General features: G+C 56.4%; 2 protein-coding genes across 4 annotated transcripts in view; one reads left to right on the forward strand and one right to left on the reverse strand.

Moving 5' to 3' along the window:
- KCNT1 (potassium sodium-activated channel subfamily T member 1) overlaps positions 1–4,598 on the forward strand; it is a 31,205-nt gene extending 26,607 nt beyond the window's left edge. Inside the window, exons 32-34 of the mRNA XM_045563170.1 lie at positions 192–254; positions 3,291–3,375; positions 3,544–4,598. Of these exons, the coding sequence (XP_045419126.1) occupies positions 192–254; positions 3,291–3,375; positions 3,544–3,664 (269 nt within the window). The 3' untranslated portion in view covers positions 3,665–4,598. The remainder of the gene's footprint in view (positions 1–191; positions 255–3,290; positions 3,376–3,543) is intronic.
- Positions 4,599–17,602: 13,004 nt separating this feature from the next.
- Positions 17,603–23,084, reverse strand: part of CAMSAP1 (calmodulin regulated spectrin associated protein 1) — a 72,531-nt gene continuing 67,049 nt past the window's right edge. For all 3 annotated transcript variants that reach the window (XM_045562062.1, XM_045562063.1, XM_045562064.1), the window contains one exon: positions 17,603–19,567. In XM_045562062.1, the coding sequence (XP_045418018.1) occupies positions 19,265–19,567 (303 nt within the window). In that variant the 3' untranslated portion in view covers positions 17,603–19,264. The remainder of the gene's footprint in view (positions 19,568–23,084) is intronic.

Here is a 23,084-nt window from a genome sequence, read left to right on the forward strand (position 1 = left end):
TACTGAGCTGGCGCCTGCCCCGCACACCCCTTGGCCTCTGAAACCCCTGCCCACCCACCAGAGCTTGGCAAAGGAGGAGCCACTTCCTGTCGCTGCCACGCGGTGTGGCTGCCCCACCCGCAGCCCCGCCAGCCTGCTGACCTGTCTCTCTCTCTGTCTTCTGTCTGTGCCTCTTCCTGTGTGTGCCGTAGAGGACGTAGCAAACTTAACAGCCAGTGATGTCATGAATCGGGTAAACCTGGGATATTTGCAAGGTAATTGTGCTCAGCAGATGCTGATTGCCGCACCCTCGCCGCCGGGCAGCCTTGCGCCCGCGCCTTCCAGCCAGGCAGGTGGACAGCAGAGAAAGAGAGGGTCCCGGGCTGAGCTCGCACGCCTGCCTCGTGGCCGCGGTTTGTACCGAGGACTGGCTGCCCACCTCTGGGGCTCACGCCCAAGTCCCTTTATGCCGCTTTGCTGGTTAAGAAGATTAAGTCCTGCCACCTCCATTGCCCTGTCCAGCCCTGTGGGGTGTCCGAGGACCCTGAGCCCACCCAGCTCTCGGGAAGCATCAGAAGCCAGTCCACAGGGCCCCGAAGTCCCCGCACCATGGACGGCAGGCAGATGGCCGACATCCACCCTAGGAGTGTGAGAGGGGCTCTTCCTGTCCAGTGGGACAAGGCCGGCCACGCCCCATGTCTCGTCTGGGTGCTCGGGTGCTGCTGCACACCGTCCCCTCCAAGATGCCCCTGCGCCCCCCCCCCCCCCGCCGAGGTGCCCATCAGTGCTCATGGCAGATTCCGAGCAGGGGCTCCCCTTCCCTTCCTGGGGCTTCCGGCAGCCTCGGGGAGCCCAGTGGGCTCTGCTTGCCGGGATGCGTGAGCCGTCCGGGCAAACCCAGGCTTGGGACGGCCATGCAGGCAAAGTGCTGGCACTTCCCGGGGTCTGTGCTTTCCCTTCTCTGCGTCCCACGATGGCACTCAGGGAAGACCCGCCCCCTGCCGGCGGCTTCTGTGAACTGGCGCCTGCGCTGCGTGCACCCCCCCCCCACCCTCTCCTACCCGCGGCTCCCGGGCAGGGCGGTCACCAGACCGACCTGGTGGGCGTCTGCTGAGCACTGTGTGCCCGTCAGGGTGTGAGTGCCGGGGCTCGGGGGGCCCTGCTGCAGCACCCCCATGTGCAAATGTTGGGCGGTGCCTGGGCCAAGGTGTGGAGCCATGGGAGCTGGGGAAGGGATCGGCTTGCGGGGCCTGCAGGGCGGCCCCCGGGCATCACCAGGGCCCTGCGGGCAGACCAGGGGACGGCCCAGCCTCTCCTCCCAGAGCACAAACGCTTCACCCTCTTCACGGCCACCCTTGGAGGAAGGTGCTCAAGTTACCCCCAATTCAGAGTGGGAAGCTGAGGCTCCGGTAGGGGGATTTGGGCAGGAGTGAGTGTGGACACCAAGGGCTTGGCATCGAGGGGTCCCAGGCCGTAGGGGGTGGGGTGGGGCGGAGCTATCATGGAGGCCTGGAGCACCGGGCGGAGGGTCTGGGCAGAGGGTGCTGGCCTTGACCCTCATGAGCAGAGCCGAGGCCAGTCCACACCCCAGCCCAGACCCTGGGCGCACCAGCCGCCTGCCCTCCCCCGACACCGTGCACAGGCGACGCCAGCCCCAGACAGCCCAGCCTTCTCTGCCCGCCCAGGGGCAGTTGGGGTCAGTGCCACGTGGCTGCCTACAACCTGGCCCCTGGCACTACAGCTGGGCCTGGGGTCCCCCAAGAAGCACAAAGCCAGGCCTGGCTAGGCCCAGCCATGAGCTCTGCTAGTTACAGGAACGCCCCAGTGCATCCACCCCAGGGCAGCAGCTCTGCCGCCCAGGCTCACTGCTTGGCGCACAGCAGGGGCCGGTCCCTGCCTGCTGGGGCAAAACAAACTGGTGGCCCTCCGTGGTCCCACTGTGGTCTGGGGTGCAGGGTCCCCAAGAGCCTACGAGAGCCACCAGTATCACCCGCTGCTGCACGCTCCCTCCACCCACCTGCCGGGCTGCCCCCGGAGATGCATGCCAGGCTCCTGGGCCGAGAGCCACCCCCCGCACAGCCTCCAGCGTGGGCGCCAAAGGGCCTGGGGAAACACAGACGCCCAGCTCAGCAGGCAGAGTAACTCTGCTCAGGCCGTGGGGGGCAGCAGTCAGGCCATCCCGGCCACCAACATGGACTCAGACACTGGCACGGGTGACCCGCCTGAAGCCCTGGGGTGTCTGAGGCAGAGCTGCCTCCCAGCCCAGGCTGCCATGGGGGCCCCGGGTCCAGCCTGTGCCCACTGCCCTGGCTGGCCAGCAGCCTCGTGGGTGCCCTGCTCAGTGGCCACAGCCGGGGCAGGGGCAACCCAGGTTCCAGCCTCTGGAACACAAGTCCAGCTGTCATCAGAGGGGTAAACTGAGGCCATGAGCCTCTGGCTTACCTGCCAGGGGCCAACTGTCTCGTGTGTGGCCGAGCTGCCCTGCCGGCTGAGCGGAGATGTCTGTGAAGTGACTGGGTGTTTCTCTGAGCCGTTGTCACCCCGTGGGGCACATCCCGTACCCACCCAGAGCAGACACTGAGCTGTCCCCGAGAGGGCTGGGGAGGGGCCCTGTCCTCAGCAGGATGGCTCAGTGGGTGCTCTGGGCTGTTGGCCACTCGGGATGTGAGCCCAAAGCAAAGGGTTGAGCTCAGGGAGGGGGATGGCCTGCCCGGGCCCCCAGGGATGGCGGCACCTGCTGGGCACTACGGAGGGACGTGAGCAGGCTGTGGAGGGCTGGGGTCAGGCATGTGGGCAAGCAGTTCAGGTGTGTGCGGGCGCATTCCGTGTGTAGGTCTGTATGTAGCTGGGTGTACGAGCGTGCAGGTACCTGTGTGGGGGCATAGGTGTGAGTGGGTGTGAAGGTGTGTGGGGGGTACACACGTGTGGGTGTGCACAGTGGTGTGCAGCTGTACCTGTGTACGTGCAGGTATGTGTAGGTGTACATGAAGGCACAGGTGTGGTGCAGGTGTGTAGGAGGCCATGACTTGGCAGACGTGTGCAGACGTGCCCGGTGCCTCTGCTCTGGGCCACCGCGTGGCTGAGGTGCCACCTGTGGCAGGCTGCCGGGGTGTGGTCGGAGTCAGTGCCTGGCTTCCCTGTGCCCAGCGCAGGGAGGGTCCGGGGACAGGCCTCTGCCAGGGAGGACCAGCGCCGGCCAGGCTGGCCAGGGAGGGGCGCGAGCACAAAGGCCTGAAAGCAGAAGACTCTGCTCGTCCCGGGCCCTCGGCCCCTCCGGCACCAGCACTGACGCGCCACCGTGTCCTCCGCAGATGAGATGAGCGACCACCAGAACACCCTGTCCTATGTCCTCATCAACCCTCCGCCTGACACCAGGCTGGAGCCCAACGACATCGTGTGAGTAGGCACCTGCTCCTCCACCATGTGAGGCCCCACCGGGCACCACGTGGGGTGCCGAGGAGACGGGGCATCGGGCCCTAAGTGCCGCACAGCGGTGCCACTCAGAGGTCTGGGTGGGGGGCTGCCCCGGCCACGCCCACAGCGTCCCCCTTTGCCTGCCTGCAGCTATCTCATCCGCTCGGACCCTCTGGCCCACGTGATCAGCAGCCCCCAGAGCCAAAAGAGCAGCTGCAGCAACAAGCTGCTGTCCTGCAACCCCGAGACTCGCGACGAGACACAGCTCTGAGCCGGCCCGCAGAGCTCACGCCACTGGGCGGGTGGACGCGTGCCCGGCCCTGGAGGCCACAGGACACACACAGGAGGAGCGTGCGCAGACACGGTCATGCTGGCTTGGCCCGGGAAGCCAAACCCCATTCCCTGAGGCTCCTGAGACTCGACCCCAGAAAGGGGACCCTTGCATGGGGCGAAGGGCGAGGGGTGAGACCACACCCGGGCACTGCTGGAAGCCAGCGCCAAGCATTTTTTAACCTGTTTTTACAAACCTGTGCAATCCACACCTCTGCACAGACATACCGCAACTCGTGACGGGGCCCGGCCAAGGGTAGTGATGGCATGGAGACAGGACACCCTGCATGGCTGGGCCCAGCTGTCCCGGGGTATGGGGCAGGGTGGGGGCGGGGAGGAGCTCATACCTGGACTGGGGAGCCCTGAGGGGCCCCTCCAGACTGGAGCCGGCCTGTGCTTGTGCTCAGGGCCTGCAGGGCAGGGCTGCTGTCCTCGGCTCCGTGGGCGAGTGCGCCGGGGCGGGAGGGGCTGAGCAAGCCCTTCTGGAAGGAAGTTAGAAGCGATGGTGGCCTTGGAAGCTTGGCCAGGAGGCCCCTGCCGAGCCTGCGAGGGGCCCTGCAGCCGGTGACCTGGCAGAAAAGAGGTGTTTGCCCTACTTTTACCTGGAGCTGCTCCAGCCGCGGCCTGTGGGGACATCGGGGCCGACGACGGTGCGTTTCCACGGACACTGCACACCCTTTTAGAGCAGAGGCTCCTTGCTAAACACCCCTCTGTGAAGCACAATTCAGCCTCGGGCGGCTGCCGCAGTCTCCAAAAGGCTCTTCCCAGCGAGGGAGACTCTGGGCAGCAGCTGTTGCGGACGGCTGGGAGCTGCCGCCTCGGTTCCTCTGCGCTGGTTTGTTCCTGGTCTGTATGGTCAGTGCTGGAACCTTCTATTAAATGGATGCGTTCTGTAGGCACACGGGTCAGTCCTCCTGCTTATGGCTTTAAGGCTCCGGGCCCTGAAGGAAGTCCAGAGGAGACCCAGGGCCCACCCGCCCCAGTGCCCAGTTCTAAGGGTTAGGAACACCTGCAGTGACCCTACCCTGACCTCACTGGCAAGCCCTGGTCCCGTTCTCTGGCTGGCACCCCCCTTCCAAAAAGCAGGAACCAAATCCTTTGTGCTGTTGGGTGACTGGGTCCTGGCACCCAGGAGTGTGCTGGGGGTCCCTGTGTCCAGGAGGGCACCCCCGCAGCCCAGGTGTGCCCCTGAGTGGCAGAGACCCCGGGCTCTGCCCACGTGGTACATGCTCGTGCTTCATCTGAGGCCAACAGCTGCTGGGGACCCTAACTGGGGGCCAGGGCTGCCTGGGCGGGAGTGTGTGCCCCTCACCGTGTTCCTTTCCGGGCACCCCAAGAAGCTGGGGTAATGGGGAAGGGCAAAGGGCCCAGGTGCAGCCCCTCCCCTGTGCCAGGAGCTACTCCAGGGGCCTGCTGGGGGCCCAACTGCCCTTTTGTGTGCCCGGGCCTGCTGGGGGCCCAACTGCCCTTTTGTGTGCCCCCTCCTGCCTGCCCAGGGCCCTCCTGCTCGAAACCGCCCATGAGCCCTTGGTGAGGAGCAGAGCCAGTGTGGGTGGCCAGGAAGGGGTGCAGGGAAGTCCTGGGCCCTTGATGCTATGAAGCGTGGTTGACACTAGGCGAGGGTGGCCGGGGCGCATCCCAGCCGGGTGAGGGTCTGTCACTGGCTCCTGAGGTCCCACCAACAAGCATCCCCTCCCTGCCATCTCCCTGCACGGGCAGGGCCCTGCAGCCACTCCAACGCCGAGGTGCCTTTGCCCCCTTCCACGAGTGAGTGGAGTTCCCCAGAGAGGGCTGCAGGCTTGCTGCCCAGGAAGAGCTGGGTACGCTAAAGAACGGAATTCCAAAAGGTATCACTGCCTAGCATGAACTAAAAGAATTTTTTAAATGTTTTGCAGTACATTTTTTTGAAACATACAAAATTAGTAAGAAACCTTCTGTTTTCCTCATACCTAATTGATCTAACAGAAAACTTTGCTCAAAATAATACCAGCCACATGCGGGGTGAGTGTAGCCATGGATGGATGAAGTGACAGTGTTGTGCAGGGCGGGCTCAGGTACAAGGTCCACACGACCTGTGACACGGCACAGTGTCATTCACAAATGGATTTGGGTTAGTTGGAAATAATACTGCAAGCTCTAGCGCAACCACTAAAAAATGTATTTAAAGTATAATTGATATGCTAGGAAAAGAAAAGATACGGAATCATATAAAATGCTAAATAAAGTCAGAAAAAAAAAGAAACTAGGAACATAGGCAATGAATGAGAAACAGTTACAAATATGATAGATATTAATACAGTTAAACCAATGATTACATTAAATGTAAATGGTCTAAATATGCCAATTAAAAGACAGACTGACAGATTTTAAAACGTCTCAAAATTACCAAGAGTCACGTAACCAGCACACCAGTCCCAGCCTCGGCAGTGGTCAGCATCGCACTCCACCTCCCCTGCTCACCTCAAGCTTGGACGGGACTCCAGGCTGGAGGGCTTTAAAGCCATTCCCAGATGACGCAGGAAGGCCAGTGCCTCGCGGGCCACCAGCCCCAGGGAGCCGTGCTCCAGCTGGCAGGACAGGTCTGCGGGAAGCAGCCCGCGGTGGGGAAGGCACCTGCCCCACCTGCAGAGAGGGCCCGCGGCCAGCACACCCCGCAGGGGAGGCAGGCGGCCCACAGGGACAGGGCACAGGACGTGAAGAGAATTGCGTGGCTTGCTGGTATCGGGCCTCGGATCTCAGTCTGCACTCCAGGGCCCCACCTGTCTTGGGCTTTCTGGGCCCTCTGCAAGGTCTGCCAGGCAAGGCCCACGGAGCACCGGGTAGAGGGAGGGCTTTGGTATGTGGGGGAGGGGCTGCACAGGGAGCTCCAGGGCAGTGTGGAGCAGCCCCTCGCCTCCCGTCCTGGGGGGACCCCCGCCAGCCACTGACATGCCCCCCCCCGCTCTAAGGACCCAGCCTCTGCCGGCCTGAGCAGCCAAGTCCCCCTCTAGGGCTCCGGTTCTCTCTCCTCCCCGGGCTCTGCTCCAGCCCCCAGAGCTGCCCCTTTGTTCGCAGACAGGAAGCAGGGGACTGGCCCCGCCGGCCCCACATTGCCTAGGTCTGTGGCCAATGCCTCTGGCCATGTCCGCCCTTCTCTGGCAGCCCCCCTTAGCCCAGGCTCCCCCAAGAGCCAAGCAGCTGTGAGGGAAGGGTGTCTGGCCTGGGCCTCAAGTCCCCACCAGCCCCTGAAGCCTGGCTCCGGCCCCTGCACCCCAGGCAGGGACGGCGTCCTGCAGCTCCTCTCGTCACGGGAAAGCTGGCCCCCACCCCCGCCCCCCAACAAGTGAGCCCCCCAACAGCCCCGGCTTTCTCGGAGGCTTTCCCACCCCTGCTCGCGTGACCCCCAGCAAGTCAGGCAGGGTGCTGGCAGCCAAAATCGCTACAGGCCAGTGTTCCCCGTCCCAGCCTGGGCACCCCAGCTGGAGCCCCCGAGCAGCCTGCGCGGCCACTCTGGGCCGACAGGTTGTTTTCCCACTTCCCATCCTGGCTGCTTAAAAGTGAAAATGGTACATTATGTGATAAAAAATTAATAGGTCAAAAAAAAAAAGGAAGAGGGCATACACATGAAACCTTTCCCACCCCGGCCTCACACCCTGAACCATCACCAGGCAAGTGCCTTTGTGTCCTGAACGCCCCCGTGCCCGCCACCCTGCAGCAGGGCCACACTCCTAAACCACTCGGCTCACAGCGCTGGCCGCCTCCCTTCCCGCGGGTACAGACAACCTGGCAGTCGGGGTTTCCTCCCAGAGCACGGACTGACCAGAAACCAGAAACCAGGGTGGGCACGGGATGCAGCAGGCGTGGGGGCCAGGGTGACCCGATGACCACAGGCTGCCCACAGCCAACTGTCCTCAAAGCACAAGCCAGCCCCATGAGGGCCACTCGCTAGGGCTGTCTCCAGCCCCACGCGGGGTCCCACCGTCCCTCCACCTCCTGCTAGAGCTGGGGCATTCAGGCCCAGCAGCTGCCCTGGGCCAGCCGGGACCACGGCCTGTGAAGAAGGAGCAAGTTCAGACGGGAAACTTCCCAAGCCACAGGAAACAGTCTGGCCCCACTCCCCTGCCACGTGCCCTGGGTGGCGAGGCCAGCAAAACTGACCTGACCTCAGGAGGCTGGGGGGCAGCTGTAGGGGCCAGAGAGCGGCTGGGCCCCGGGGGCCACCCCAGAAGAGCTCGCAGCTGTTCAACAGGCAGTCAGGGCTGTTCACACCCACCTCCACCTGGACCACGGAACTCTGAACAGTGCCAGGGCAGACTAGCGGGACCCGGCGCTCGGAACACCCCTCCACCCCAGCCCAGGGCCAGTCTCAGGTACACACCTGCCGTCCGCCAACCGACCAAGCCACCTGCCGCTGCTGGTGCGTCCAGCCCCGGGGTGCAAGGTGACCAGCCAGCAGGGCCTTGCTCGGACCCTGAGGTCACAGACCCTGTGTCACTCAGGTGGCCCGGTGGAGGGGAGCTCAGCTGCCCCGAGTTGCCGGGAGGATACAGTGGCGTCCGCGGGACACACAGGCCGAGGGGCAGCCGGGGCCGGCACACCGACCTGTGCATGCAAGGCGAGATTCTGCGCGGGCACGAAGAGGCCCTGCACACAAGAGGGCCCCTAAGGGACGGCTCCCCCTGCAGGTCATGCCTGGTCTTCCCAGCTCCTCTTGCTCCCACCACAACCTTTTCCTTTAAACACTCACAGGCGTCATCTCCCAGCCAGGCTCTGTGACATGCCCCCCCCCCCGACACTGACCATTCGACCCCCCGAGAACTGTGCACAGCAGGTACCGGGTTACCTTTGCTGACAGCTCTGCGTGGGGTGGACCAACTCAGTTCTCTCTCATTTCTCGCCCGTGGTTCCCAAGAATACCTGTAGAATGTGCTAGAAGGCAACACCCCGAGATAAGGAGGGACTGTTGGGACAGTGCTGCCCCAGTCCCCCCGACACAGGATGTCCTGCAGCGCCTTAGCCCAGGGGGAATGAGACCCGAGGGGACCAGCGTGTGACGAGCCCGGGCTGCCTGTGCGTAAGCGACAGTTTCGCCTGACATTAACGGCGCGTGTGGGGCGTTCTGTCTCCCCAGACTCAGAAAGGTCGGTAGCCAGTGCACAGCGAGGCTGCTGTACGATCCCCTTCCACAGATGGGCAAACCGAGGCACAGGCAGACCCATCACCAGCCTGGGTGTCTGGCTGCAGAGTCCAGGCTGGGGACCAGAGCTCTGCGCTCCTGCAGGAACTGACACTCAGTCCACACCCAGCACCGGCCACGGCCCAGGGGCCTCACCGTCGCTCTGTGCCGGAACCCCTCAGCACCAACGCTCCCGGCTCCCACGGAGACGTCTCAGTCAGCTCCCAACAACTAGGTCCAATTTTCCACTGGCCTCTTGTTCTCCACCAAAGGGACAGGGCTGCCCACTCGTCTGTCCTGTAACACCTTCCCACGGCGCTTCTCCACCAACACCGAGCCCACGTCACCCCCTAGAGAGGACCAGGAGAAACGCAAACTTATCAAGCTGCAGGAGTGACAGCCCAAGGTCCCTGATGCATTACCAGTTCTTTGCGATTCCTTCCAGCTCTAGAAACCTTGTTATACAATGTAATTTCTTTAGATGAGCAGCAGAGTCGCAGGTATCCCTATTCGTACTTTGTTTCACATCTAACACACGCTGCTCTACTCCTCGGACAGTTTCCAGTATTTTATAAGACAACAATGGAAAGAAATCACATGGGGTCAGTCTGCCTGGAAACAGCAGCTCTCCCAGTGGTGGAAGCCGACCTGCACCCCCATTTGTAGGCTGAAATCCTGACCCCTCTACCAATATGACTGTCTTTGGAGACAGAGTCTTTAAAGAGGTCATTAAGTTAAAATGGAGTCACTGGGGTGAGCCATATTCTAATCTGACTGGGGTCCTTGTAAGAAAAGGAGGTGAGGGCTGGGTGTGGTGGCTCACACCTGTGATGCCAGCACTCGGGGAGGCCGAGGCAGGAGGATCACTTGAGCCCAGGAGTTTGAGACCAGCCTGAGCAAGAGCGAGATCCGGTCTCTACTAAAAAAATAGAAAGAAATTAGCGGGCCAACTAAAAATATATAAAAAGTTAGCCAGGCGTGGTGGCACATGCCTGTAGTCCCAGCTACTTGGGAGGCTGAGGCAGGAGGATCGCTTGAGCCCAAGAGTTTGAGGTTGCTGTGAGCTGGGCTGACCCCAACTGCACTCTAGCCTGGGAGACAGAGCAACACTCTATTTCAAAAAAAAAGAAAAAGAGAAGGCAATGAGGACATAGGCAGGTGCAGAGGGATGACCCTGTGAGGACACAGCAAGAAGGAGGCGTCTACAAGCCAAGAGTGACCCCAGGAGGAACCCACCTGCCAATCAATACCTTGACGTCGGACCTCCAGCCAGAGAACCTACGAGAAAATTACTTTGTCATTTATGCCACCCAGTCGATGGTGGTCTCTTACGGCAGGCCTAGCAAATTCTACCATCAACGCAGGAGCAAACAATTCCAAACTGGCACAAGCTCTTCTGGGGAAAAGAAAAAGAAGGTATACTTTCCAAGTTCCTTTGTGTTACCATCATAACTTTGACCCCAAACCTGAAAAGAACTGTATGAGAAGAAAATTCCAAAGCCCCATATCTCATGACATCACACTAGTAAAACACCAGCGAACCGAATCCAACCATGTACGGGAGCTCACATGCCACGCCAAGCTGGGCTCACTCCAGCAATACAGGTCAGTCTGACATCAGACAAATCAGTGAATTAACTGCATTAACAGGATAAGGAAAATAGTCATGATCATTTCGACAGATACAGAAAATGAATTTGATTCAACATAGCTTTTGGCAAACTAAGAAAAGGAGGGAATCGCCTTAATCTAATTAAAAATACAAAACACAGGGCGAAGGTCCCATTTAATGTCAAACGTGATTCACCATCGCCCCAGGGCAGGGCGGGAGAGCAGGTGCCCACACGGCTGCTCTGTGCGCAGTCTCGGATGGGCTGCAGCCGGGCCAGCGCTGTCAAGACAGACACACACAGGCTTAGTAACTAACGACGGAGGGAACAAACCCATCACTCGCAGGATCTAACACGGAACGTTCAAGTCAGTCTACAGATGAACTGTTGCAATTAGTAAGTTTAGCAAGGTTGCTGGATTCCATTTGACAAAAATCATCCGTATTTTTCTATTTACCAGCTGCAATCAGAACGTGAAATTAAAGAGAAGATACTAGTTATAGTAACATAAAACAGGAATTACCTAGCAATAAATCTAACATTACAGGTATTAGACCTCTACTGGGAAAGTTACAGAAAGTCATGCAAGCTTTAAGAGTTAAGTAACTGGAGTCACACCATGTTCATGGATCCAAGACCCAGTACTAAAAAGATATAAAATCTCTCTAAATGGATGTATAGCTACAGTGCAACCCCAAACAGAATCTCAACTTCTGGGGGTGGGGGGAAGCTGGGTAGAACCCAACATGCAAGGCCCCACACCCCAAGGCGCTCCTGATGGAGGTGGCTGGCGCCAGACACCCTGTCTTACGTGGCGTTGCACGGACGGGCGGCGACACACCGCCACAGACTCCAGCTTCAACCACCACAGCCATTTCGACAGTTCCGCAGACCAGAGTCCGGTAGGCTCTCCCTGGGTTGACCCAGATGTCAGCAGAGTCCCCCCTTTCTGGAGACCGCGGGAGAGAAGCCGCTCCCCGGCCTTAAGGTGCCTGCGTCCCCGGCTCAGGGCCCCTTCCCACCTGCAGCACCAGGGACCCTGCATCTCTCTGTGGCAGGGGTGCGGGCACAGACACCACGGACTGGAATGAAGGAGAGAAATAAAACTACAGCCGACGGCACCGCCAAACGGTGGGGGAAGGCCGGTGTCTCCAAGACGTGGCTCTGGGATCACTGGTATCCGTTTAGAAAACAAAACGACCAGGACTTCCACAACACACACAGGCGTAAAGGCCAACTCCAGGTGCATGGCCAGAACCAAAAGGCTTAGGCGTTAATTCCAAAAATATCTTCATGACCTCATGGTAGGGACAGACTCCTATACTCTAATAATGAGAACATTAATGATTTGGCCATTTAGCCTGAAGAACGTCTGTTTATCCCAGACAACATAGAGAGTGAGAAGCCGCAGAGGGGATGACATTTACACCTTCTGTAAATTATCTTTCGAGAATTCATCTTCTGTAAATTAGACAATTCAGCAGAAAAACAGACAAGAAACTTGGTCAGGCCCTTGGTAGGAAGAAAACCCAAATGACCAACAAAGAGGCGGGACACGCTCCCCTTCGGCGGCGACAGGGACACGCCTGTCGGCAGCTCCGCGAGGCGCGCTGCGTCGGAAATGCCCGGCGACAGCTGAAAGGAGCCACACACGGCGCCTGCGCTGCTCACGCAGTGACAGGAATCCCGTGCTCCGGACTATGAATCGGGGAGAAGAAACGGCCCGACTAGATACAGCAACCTAAGTAAACAAGGCCCGGAAACAGCTCTCACGGAGGAGGGGCACGCGGGGTGCGCACACGTCTGGGAAGACGGGCCCCCCCCAGCACACAGGAGACACAGGCAACACCGGCAGCCGGCGAGGCACACTTCCATCAGCAGCTGTCTGTCTTGGTGGCACAAGATGACGGTGCATCTTAAAACTAAGGACATCTCAGCTTCAGAGAAACGCAGCGTTGCCTGACGCGCTCGGCCCTGACCCCGCACTGGACCTCAGCGCCAGGAGGCAGGGTGTGCGTGTGAGCTGCTGAAGGAGCACGTGTGTGGCGTGGACTGGCGCAGGGGCACGCGTGCGCACACCAACAGCCTGGTGCCGGGCAGGGCAAGTGGGGCAGGTGGCTTTCCGTTCTCACCTGCACACCTCACAACCGTCTGCAGCCAGCACTTTCAATGACTGTGCTATTTTAAAGCGAGGGCTGTTTATTCAAGTGACCTAGTTCTAGCCCAGGGCAAGGAAGACGGCTCTGAAGAAGAGGGGGCCACCCCGCGTCCCCTGCAGGGCAGCACAGGGCGCTGACCCCGCCACAGCCCTTCCACGCCCCCGTGGGAAACCCTCCCTGCCACGCCCCCATGTCAGAACCAGGCCTTTCCTTCGTACCTGCCGCGCCCCCATGTCAGAACCAGGCCTTTCCTTCGTACCCTGAGTCTACGAGGCTGACGCCAACCTCTGTGGGGCGTCTAAAACCAGAGCCGCATCACCAGTTTTTCTTTGAAAGCACAGAAGTCAGGCCTGCAGCTTCTCAGGAGAAGGAGAGAAACCTATTTGCTTATAAACTCTCAGACCAAGAAAGCAGATGCATCTAAGAAACCACGAGGCCCCTAGCACCGGCTTTCCAGACGTCCCTCAGGCCCCTGCACAGACAGCACCAGAGCGGCCACCACCAGGCAACTCTGAAGTGCCCTGCAGGGAGGGCCGCAGGCCAGACGCCGAGGCAGGGGATGACCACCAGCCTAACAGCCAATCGCCTGCCACAACTTCAAGCATCAGGTCAAAGTTCACACGCTAACATCACATGCTCCATCCTTCCATACCCGCGAACACGTCTACACAGTTGCAGCAAATGTCATGTCTTGTATAGGAAGTGCCACTGCAGGGTGTCACCCTGTGCACTTAGCTGTCCACCCCAGATCACCTGTCCCCCAAACCTTCACTTGCCCGCTCCCCCCCCCCCCCGCCCCGTGTAACCAGCACTGGGACCACCCCACTACTCACGTGCCTGCCCAGGGCCAGCCCCTGACGCCACCTCCTGGATGAGCCAGCAGGCTTTGCCGGTGCCCGCCCAGGGCTGGCACCTTGACCAGAAGTCCTCACACCACGTGAGGCCTCTGCACGAGCTCTGGGTGCTCAGGACACTCCCGTCTCCTACGGGGCCCTTCTTGCTCCCCGAAGGCAGGCCTGGCGCCGGGAGCTCAGCGAGTCAGACCGTTTGCAAGAACCCTTTCCACTACCCAAGCTACCTGGACGCTTAAAGCTGCTTAAAAACCCTACTGGAAACTCAAATAGTTACACGCAAGCTGTGATTTTCTTTCTTTTCCTTCCCCCTAGCAGATAGCACCCACGGTTCTCGCGTGACAAGAGACGGATTGTGTCTGGCTACTCTGCGGCTGCCCCTTCTCTGTGACCGTCCCTGGTGCGTCACAGCAAGCAAGACTCCAGCTAGAGAGCCTCCACCCAGGCCACGGTGCCCACGTGTGCTGGTCCTCACCTGCGGCCAGCGGTGCCCCTCGCCCGGCCCTGCAGAGGCCCCGTCTGGCTCTCGCCGGCTGCCTGGCAGGCCGTGGAGACGGCCGCTCCAGATCCGCACCACGGAGGCAGGGCGGTCGCCTCCCCGGACCACCGACCAACCCTGGCCAGGCTGTGCGGGACTCCAGCACGCACAACTTTCCTCACAGACGTTTCTGATCAAGGAGGACGGGTGAGGGCTCAGCGCTGGCCTCAACCCAACAGGAAGTTCAATCAGCTTTTACTGACCCCCGGCCCGGTGCCAGCAGCGACGGTCCAAGCTAACCAGAGCAGCGAAGGGAGACGCCCTCCTCCTCCTCCGCACCAGCTGAGGGAGACTGTCCCTGTGTCCCGCCCACGCCGCTGAGGCTCCGGTGCTGGCTCGTGGTCCTTGGCCCTTAAACACACATCACATGTAACTGAAAACAACGGTGGCTGCTGTCCCCAAGGAAGGTAAACACCCAGTGCCAAAACCCACACCTACCGTGTGATGTGGCAATCAACTTGCTTGGCAGTGCCACGTCTCCTGGAGTTGGGCAAAGTAGTAGCAGACATGGCTTAGGAGCAAAACACCCCAGGGGGACTTTGGTGACAAATACTGGGAGCCACCCATTTAAAATGAGAACAAGCACCCTGGGCAAGTCCATGGCTGCACACGGAGGGTTGCGTGCTTTCCTGTGGGCACGTTCTGCTTCTGTTTTTAAAAGAACAAGGACCGTATTGTAATGAAAACCAAAATTTACCACCTGGAATAAAAGGGAAAAAGTAAATTCTTTTTCTTGAAAAAATGGAGATTAGAGAGCTTTATCAATTCAACTAAAAATAACTGCTTAAAATAACCCCAACACCTTAAATTCACGCCCCAAAGCGTCACACGCCAACATGCCCACCAGTGCGGCCACGGGGGCTGCCTGGGGGGGCAGAGGTGAGCGCCACCTTGGTGCTCTGGGTGACTACCCCTCAGCCGCCAACGGCACAGGATCCTCCACGCGCCAGTTTAACCCACGCACTGGTAACCATGGCAACTGCGACAGGAACTCGCTCTCTGCGACGGCAGGAAGAAGACTGTGTTTATACCGTGTTTGCATGGCTCTCTATGACAGGAGAGCGACAGCGTGGCTTTTCCCGACCTTGCCCTGCGGTGGCAAGTGCCGACCCTGCGAATGCCATCACCTGTGCTGCCAGCGCGAGTGTGGCCCCCTGGCACGTCCCGGGAGCCCAGGCTGGGCAGGACCCTGGCGCCCTCAAAGGCTGCTGTGTGCACATCGGGAAGGCAGCCTGCGCCCCACGCCACAGCTTCCCCAGCTGAAGCACCTCGGCGCTTCCAGTTCAAGAGTATCATTTACCAGCTGGAAAAAAGGCCCAGCGAGTGGCTCCAAGGTCAAGCTGCTTAGTTGCCAACCTTTAAGTAATACTAGCCTAGGCTTCGTTTTTATGCCAAACGAGCTTTTAATATTTTTTTTTTTTTTTTTTACCAGAGGCAACCCAAGTTTTTCATTGCAAAGAAATGTTATACCCTGGAATGAATCATTCACAAACGACACGCATGGGTCTGACCGCATGGCAGCCAGATGCTAACTGACATTTCTCCGCCCGGTTGTCCACCCCCATTCTACTCTGCTTTGGCAAAATACCTCCCCGCTTCTACGTGAGGAGTAATTCGGGAAACTTAATGTGCTCTCTCTAACGGACACGGAACAGGAGGTGTGTGCAGAGAGCTCTGCCGATGGAGCCTGCCCTCCTCTACACTTGGGCCGAGGCGCCATCTCTCGGCTGACACTATCGCGCCCAGCTCGCCTCCTGGGAAGTGGCGACAGGCAGGCTGAGGAGCCCGTCACCTGTGCAGTAAACTCAGGGGCCTGGGCTTCTCAGGGGAGCAAGTGTTGTCCTCTGAAATCCCCAACGATCCCCACAGCTTGGGCCTTCAAATGGGGTAAGTCACGGTGACTAGAGACTGTCATGATATCCAGTGTGGCTCTGCTGGGGACGCCAGGACCCCCTCAAGTGCCCTTAAAAATATGCCTCCATCTTAGGCCCAGGAAAAACCTCGAATCCCTCTAAGAAAAGGAATGGTACGAAGTCTGAGAAACACCATCCTGGACATGTCCATTCTCCGGCCAGCGCTGATGGATTCGACCACAACCGTGATGCGGAAATACAGCTACTGTCCTTTCCCACACTCACTCACAGAAACGACGAAAGGAAAACGCAAGACAAAACTGCTCTAAAGGTGCCCAGTCACACTTCTCTCAAGTCAAACCCCACTTTGCAAAACAAATGATAATTAATTGTAAAAGGTTTCCCAAGCTGGTTAATTTTTAACAGCAAATTATGTTTCAATAAATACTTCTTCCTCCAAATGGCAATTATAGTTTCAGAGAATAAAAGTATAACCTAGGGCCAGGCACGGTGGCTCACACCTGTAATCCCAGCACTTTGGGAGGCTGAGGTGGGAGTGTCGCTTCAGCCCAGGAGTTCTGTTTTTACTGTTTTTAGTAAAGACGAGGTCTCACACTCCTGAGCTCCAGAGATCCTCCTGCCTCGGCCTCCCAGAGTGCTAGGATTACAGGCGTGGGCCACTGTGTCCAGCTGGCCCAGGAAATCACTACCAGCCTGAACAACAACTAAGACCCCATCTTTACAAAAAATTAAAAAAAAAAAAAAATTAGCCAGGCATGGTGGTGCACCTGTAGTCCCAGCTAGTCAGGAGGCTGAGGCAGAAGGATTGCTTGAGCCCAGGAGTTGGAGGGTGCAGTGAGATATGATGATGCCACTGCACTCTACCCAGGGCAGCAGCGTGAGACGCCCCTCCTCTACCCCCACCCCGCCAAAAAGAGACAACATATCAGCACGCAGATTTGTAAAGTAATGGGCTTGTTCAAGTTTCATTTATCTCAAACACCAACCCCTCTGGGCTTCCAGCACTGTCAAGGATTTACATATCATCTTCATCATATAGAATCATTTGGTTGACACTTTCTTTAAAAGTTACATTCTACATGGGTAGAACCACTTGTCTTAAATAACAATGTTGGAATTCTGAAAGGCAATGAAAGACAGGCAGCCGTTCCACCGTGAGAAACCTGCAACACAACACAAATACTATTGCAGGTGCTTTGGAGAATACGAAACGTTTACAAAAAGAGCTACATCTCAATGTCATAAACTGAAAAATAATGACTGCACCACGATTGAAGCCGGAAAGCCTGAAATGAACCCCGTGTTTGGAACTTTTCATAACGAACAGAAAAGTGGCTGTGCCAATGCACGAAGAACACACGCATCACGCACACGCGAGCCCGGGGACCAGAGACATCAGCCATGTCCGTGGCCATGTTAGTGCCTAGTGACACAACAAACAGCAAAAATCCTGCATGCTTGAGAACAATTTTCAGCATGTTCCACATATTTGACTAATTACAGCAAGAAAATTCAGAATTTACTCAGAAGTTCAGGAGGAATGCAATTTGCCAGCTCTATGCCAGAAGTACCTCTAACTCTTCTTTAATTCTACTTACTTGTGAGCCTGTATATAAAACAACATGAAACTTTCCTGAAGGAGCTGGCAACACTCGATCGGCAAAAGGAATCAGATCAACCTCACACACATGATTAATATAAAGCAATTAGTTCATTACTTTATTACATTTTAGTGCTTCCTTAAAATAAATATGGTAATAGCATGTCAAACATACATGGGGAATAAAGCACACGTGTGGAAACATGGTAACAGAAAACTCACGCAGGACTGCTCAATGCTCAGCACTTGGGAAACAACAGCTGCCGACGGCCCCTCGCAGGAAGGGAGCGGCGGCGTCCAGCTCGGTATGTACAAGGTTGCACAACTGCACCCTTTTTCCAAGGACTGAGGAGACGGAAGTGAGACCTACAGTCCCGTGTGGTGTTTTGTACACAATTCACGTGCCTTTTTTGTCTATCTAAAATTAGGTAACAGTACACTTGTCTCTAACCTTTTCTTTCTTTTGATCTTTAATTTTTCTGCAGTTCAAGATAGGTTCAAGTAACACTCCCAAGAGAATATGTGCAAAACTAACATAAGTGGCTCCGGAATCTTCCAGCAGCTGGTCAGTCACAGAGGTGTCTCAGCAGCTGTGGCCAGCACGCATTCGCTCCCTGGGAATGTCTGCTCTGGAGAAGTGTCAACCCCTGTGGGGACCAACATGGGAAGAACCCAAAGCCATTCCACTTACTTGGAGTTCTGAAATAACTGCAAATAACCACTTAATTGCTTTTAAATAGGCAACAAAACAAAATTATCAATCTAAACTGAGAGCCACACACTCCTCTTAGAGCATGCCACTCTTCCAGAAGCAAGGATCAAGACATGACAAGTAGCGACGTAACAAAATCACTAAAAGAACTGTCAGCGCAAGTGCATCATCTTTTAGGAGAAACATGCTCAGAGTGAAAAATATTCTACTTTACCAAAATCTGTCTTTATTAAAGTGAACAAATCATTAGAGCACTATCCAAAACTGAATCAGCAATGGCGCGGTTGGCTCAGCCTGCCACTTTAAACGAGGCAAACGCCACTAATAGTACCATTGACGGTCCCCATGATTGGGTGTTAGAGATAATCGCCGCCACACTGGGAAGCATTATTCTAGCAGAAGACAGACTTTGCAGACTTCAGTGCTTTCAGTGAACTGGTATTTTCAGTAAACTTTTTCTGAGCAGCAGGGAACAAGAATTTTTTCAGAAATCTTAGACTTGGATATAAATGTTGGCAGTAGACACAATCAATAAATATCATACAACTTCTCAAATGAAAAAGATTTCCCACTATAAATTCCTTCTCTAAACACATTCAAACACCCGACCCAGCGTGAGTCTGTCCTACACTCGCAGGGGCTACAGCCGGCCGGCACGAGGGTGCTGAGTGATGTGCAAAGGGGCAAGGTGAGAGGCAGGAAAGCAGAGTGGATTGCGTTCAACTCGTACTGACAGAGAACTTCAAGTAAGGGAGGCTGGCGGCCCAGGGGTCTCGCCCATGGGAGCCTCTCCTCGGGGGCCTCAGTGGTGAGCGGCGACCGCAGCAGCAGAAACCACTGGGAACACGGCGTTTGTTCCTCCATCCTCACGCCGCCTGGCAGCCCTGCGTGAGCTGGGAGCTAAGAGAGGGGTTTTCCTTATTGTCTAGAAGCCTCTTTGCAAAAGGTCTGTTGTGACTTTGCACACTTCGTACCCAAATGGATGAAAATAATAAATAAGAATCCCGCGGGCAGGCCCTTCAGACACTTGGCCGTGTCTGTGTCATTTACGAGTCTGGGTCTTCTTTGGCACCGCGGGCCGCTTGGGCTGCCACAAGTGGTTGTGGATCGTGAGCGCGTCCACGCTGACGGACATGGTTTTGGCAGGGATCAAGTTAAACTGTTTTCGGTCTGAGCTGTATTTATACAGCTTGTCAATCATCTTCTTGGTGATGTTCTTTGGCCCCGTGCCAGTAAGTTTGTAGATTTCTTCAGTGTCGGGGTAGTAGCAGTAAAGCGCCCTGAACTGGCAGCCAGCGTCGCGGAACAGTATGATGTAGTGGTTGGCATCACACTTCTCCAGCTCCTGTGTGGAAGGAGTAAAGGAGACTAAGACACTTCAGAGTCACTCCAGTCCTCACAGGCCCCCAAGCTCGCCAGGCACCACACTGGGAGAGGTGACCAGCCAGGCAACCCCACCCATAAGGGCTTTCTGGTATGTTAACTACAGTCTCCCTAGTTTAAACGATTAGGTGCATCCACTTCATGGGACACCGTATGCCACTGAGAGGTCACTCTAGATAAGGGAACACGCTTTTAAGATTAAGGGAGCAGTGACATGAGAAGATGCCCCTCACTATCACCCACCAGAGAAATGCCCCTCAAAACCACCGTGAGACGCCCCCTCACACTGCTAGGATGGCGGTGACATCAGACAGACAGTGACAAGTGGTGGCAAGCAAGTGGAACTAGTCACTGCTGGTGGCTATTGGTGCAGCCCCCGTGAAAACAGCTTGGTGACTCTTTACGCTGTTTAAAACAATAGTTACCACAGGACCCACCAACTCCTCTCTCACGTGTGCATTTAAGAGAAATGAAAACATGTATCCACACAGAAGTTTTTATATAACTTTATAGCAGCACTGTCCCTAAGTCAAAAAGTAGAAACAAGAACGTCACATGTATACAGCAATAAAAAACTATTTACAAACTAGAAACAACCCAAGTGTTCATCAACAGATGGCTGAATAAACACAATGTGGCTGATCCATACAGTGGAATATTATCCAGCCATAAAGAGAAATGATGTTCTGACACCAACTGTAACTCGAAGACAGTATCAACACGTAACGCCACGTGGAGGAACCCAGAGCCACAGATCACGCATCTTGTGACTCCACTTACAGGAAACGTCCGGAAGAGACAAGAATAGCTCAGCAGCTACCAGGAGGGATGGGGAGTGAATGCTGACGGGTGTGGGGTTGTTTTGGGAGGAACGAAAATGTTCTGGAATCATACAGTCGTGGTGGTTGTACTTGTCTATGAATATACTAAAAAGCACCAAATTGTATACTTTAAAGGGGTGACTTTTATGGTATGTGAACTGTATCTCAATAAAGCTGTTAGCAAAGAAATAGAAAAACCTAAAGCAAATATGGCAAACTGCCAACACTTGTCATGGTATTTGTTGTAGCATGTTCTGAGGTTTGGAACATGTTTTTAAATGTCATAATCATTTTTAAAAATAGGCCCTCCTGGACGGGCGCGGTGGCTCACGCCTGTAATCCTAGCCCTCTGGGAGGCCGAGGCGGGTGGATTGCTCGAGGTCAGGAGTTCGAGACCAGCCTAAGCAAGACCCCGTCTCTACTAAAAATAGAAATAAATTATCTGGACAACTAAAAACATATATAGGAAAAATTAGCCAGGCATGGTGGCGCATGTCTGTAGTCCTAGCTACTTGGGAGGCTGAGGCAGTAGGATCGCTTAAGCCCAGGAGTTTGAGGTTGCTGTGAGCTAGGCAGATGCCACGGCACTCACTCTAGCCCAGGCAACAAAGTGAGACTCTGTCTCAAAAAAAAAAAAAAAAGAAAAAAAGGCCCTCCTTACACTGGGAAATCTGAGCACAGTGCACAGGTTTCACTTTCTACCCCAGCAGTTCTCAAAGCGCGGCCCGGGGATCCCTGAAACACTCTCAGGCATCTGCAAGGCCAAGGCCCTGCCCCGTGAAGCTCAGATGTCACTGTCATCGCCGCTCACTCTCCTCTCCTGGGCGTCCCCTTTCCAGAGGCCACATGACATGTGAGTTTGTAACAGATGGCACGTAGAAGCAGCTAAGATTCTAGCTTTCTTCTATAAAGCCAGGAATTGAAAAGATTTATAAAAATATAAAATAATGCCACTCTTCTATTTATTCTTGCTTTAGAAACTAGTTATTTTTTACAAATGTATACTTGTTGTCAGCATAGAAGGGGTGTATTATTTTAAATATTATAAATATTTTTTAAAAGATTAAATGGAAAAATTGGAATCCAAAACCATACACACAATACTGACTTCAACTACGCACATGCTGTGATCACGTATGAGCAGCACCAGAGGCCAGTCGGGGGCTTGAGCTTGCAGGGACAGTGGGTGGTGGGTAGCAGACGGCATCCCACTGACGTGAGCGCTGCCCGTGCGGTGCAGAAGGGAGTGCGGTCCCCTGGTGCAAGCGTGTCCTTAGAGCAGGCCAAGGCTGCTGCCGCCCAAAGGCCTGGCGTCGAGGCCTTGCTGCTGCTGGAAGCCCCAGTCACCAGCAGGCAGGAGGAATTCCCGCGCCTAAGCGCTTGTCTCCACGCTGCTTCCTTCCAGGGCTCTAGAACTCCAGTGCCTGCAGGCACCAGGGGGCTTTGTGACCAGCCCCCAGTGAACACTCTGGGCATCCAGCGCTGAAGGGCTTTCCTGAGCAGGAGCACGCCCCCGGGCTACTGCACTGCCGCTGCTAGAAGCGTGTGCTCCATGTGACCCAGAACACAGGGGCCCACACACGGGGGCTCTGACCCCACTGGGGTCTTCTCCCCGAGCACTGGGCGTGGGCACTGACCACCGCTGCGATGACAGGCGTGAGCGCCCACACAGGGGTGCAGGAGTGCTCCCAGGCATCTGCGTGTGGGGAGACCCTGGGGACCTCCTCTACGTGGAAATCTCGTCAGGAAAAACAGGATCCCAGGCTACTTTTGCCCTCGTCAAAATGAAAGAAACTGGATGGAGAGGGGGATACTATCAGTCTAGACAATCTGCGTTAGTGAGAAAAGGGCACACCTGTTTTGAAGAGGAGGTCACTAATACCATGCGCCATTTTAGTTTTTTCAACTAAAAAGAACCCATTGAGGATCAGGGATTGGCCATAATTATTAAAAAGTAGAATTTCTGATGGGAGACAGATCACTGCATCATTTTCATTCATTCATTCAGAAACCACTGTACCCCAAGGTCAGCAATCTAAGGCCCACCACACCCGCGCCTAGATCCTGGCGCAGGGTCGGCTCTGCTTCTCCGTCCCTAGAATTCCACTCCTGCCAGTGGGAGGAGCCAGCAGGGACCCGCCCGTAAGTGTCAGGTTCCTGTCTCCAAGCTCCTCCTTGGCCTGGGCCCCTGGATGCTTGAGAGGTGCCCAAAGTCCACACGCTCACAGAATCTGGCCTTCCAGGCCTCCCCACTCCACCCGACCTCCATCTCACTCCCTTGCGAGACCAAGAGGCCCTGCAAGGCTCCACTCGACCGTGCCCCGAAGCTGGCCACGCCCACCCCACCCCCCAAGGCCTGTCCCTCACTCCCCCCCACTGCCCCCAAGCTTTCCTGCGGTCAGTTCTGACCCTGTTTGGAGGGCAGGTTGGTCACTGGCCCTCCTCTGCCCACACTTCGCATCCGCCTGTTCCACTCAGAGCAAAGCCTAAGTCCTCTCTGGGCCCACAGAGGCCCTGACTGATCTGTCCCCCACTGACCCCACTCCCCCCACTGACCTCCAGGTGTTCCCCAGCACACAGGCTCGCTCCCTCCTGCCTGGAACATCCTTCCCCCACACCTGCATGCTCCCTCCTTCCCTCCCTGCAAGTCCCTGCTCA

This window comes from Lemur catta, chromosome 10 (genome assembly GCF_020740605.2).
Source record: "Lemur catta isolate mLemCat1 chromosome 10, mLemCat1.pri, whole genome shotgun sequence".
NCBI classification, from domain to species: domain Eukaryota; kingdom Metazoa; phylum Chordata; class Mammalia; order Primates; family Lemuridae; genus Lemur; species Lemur catta.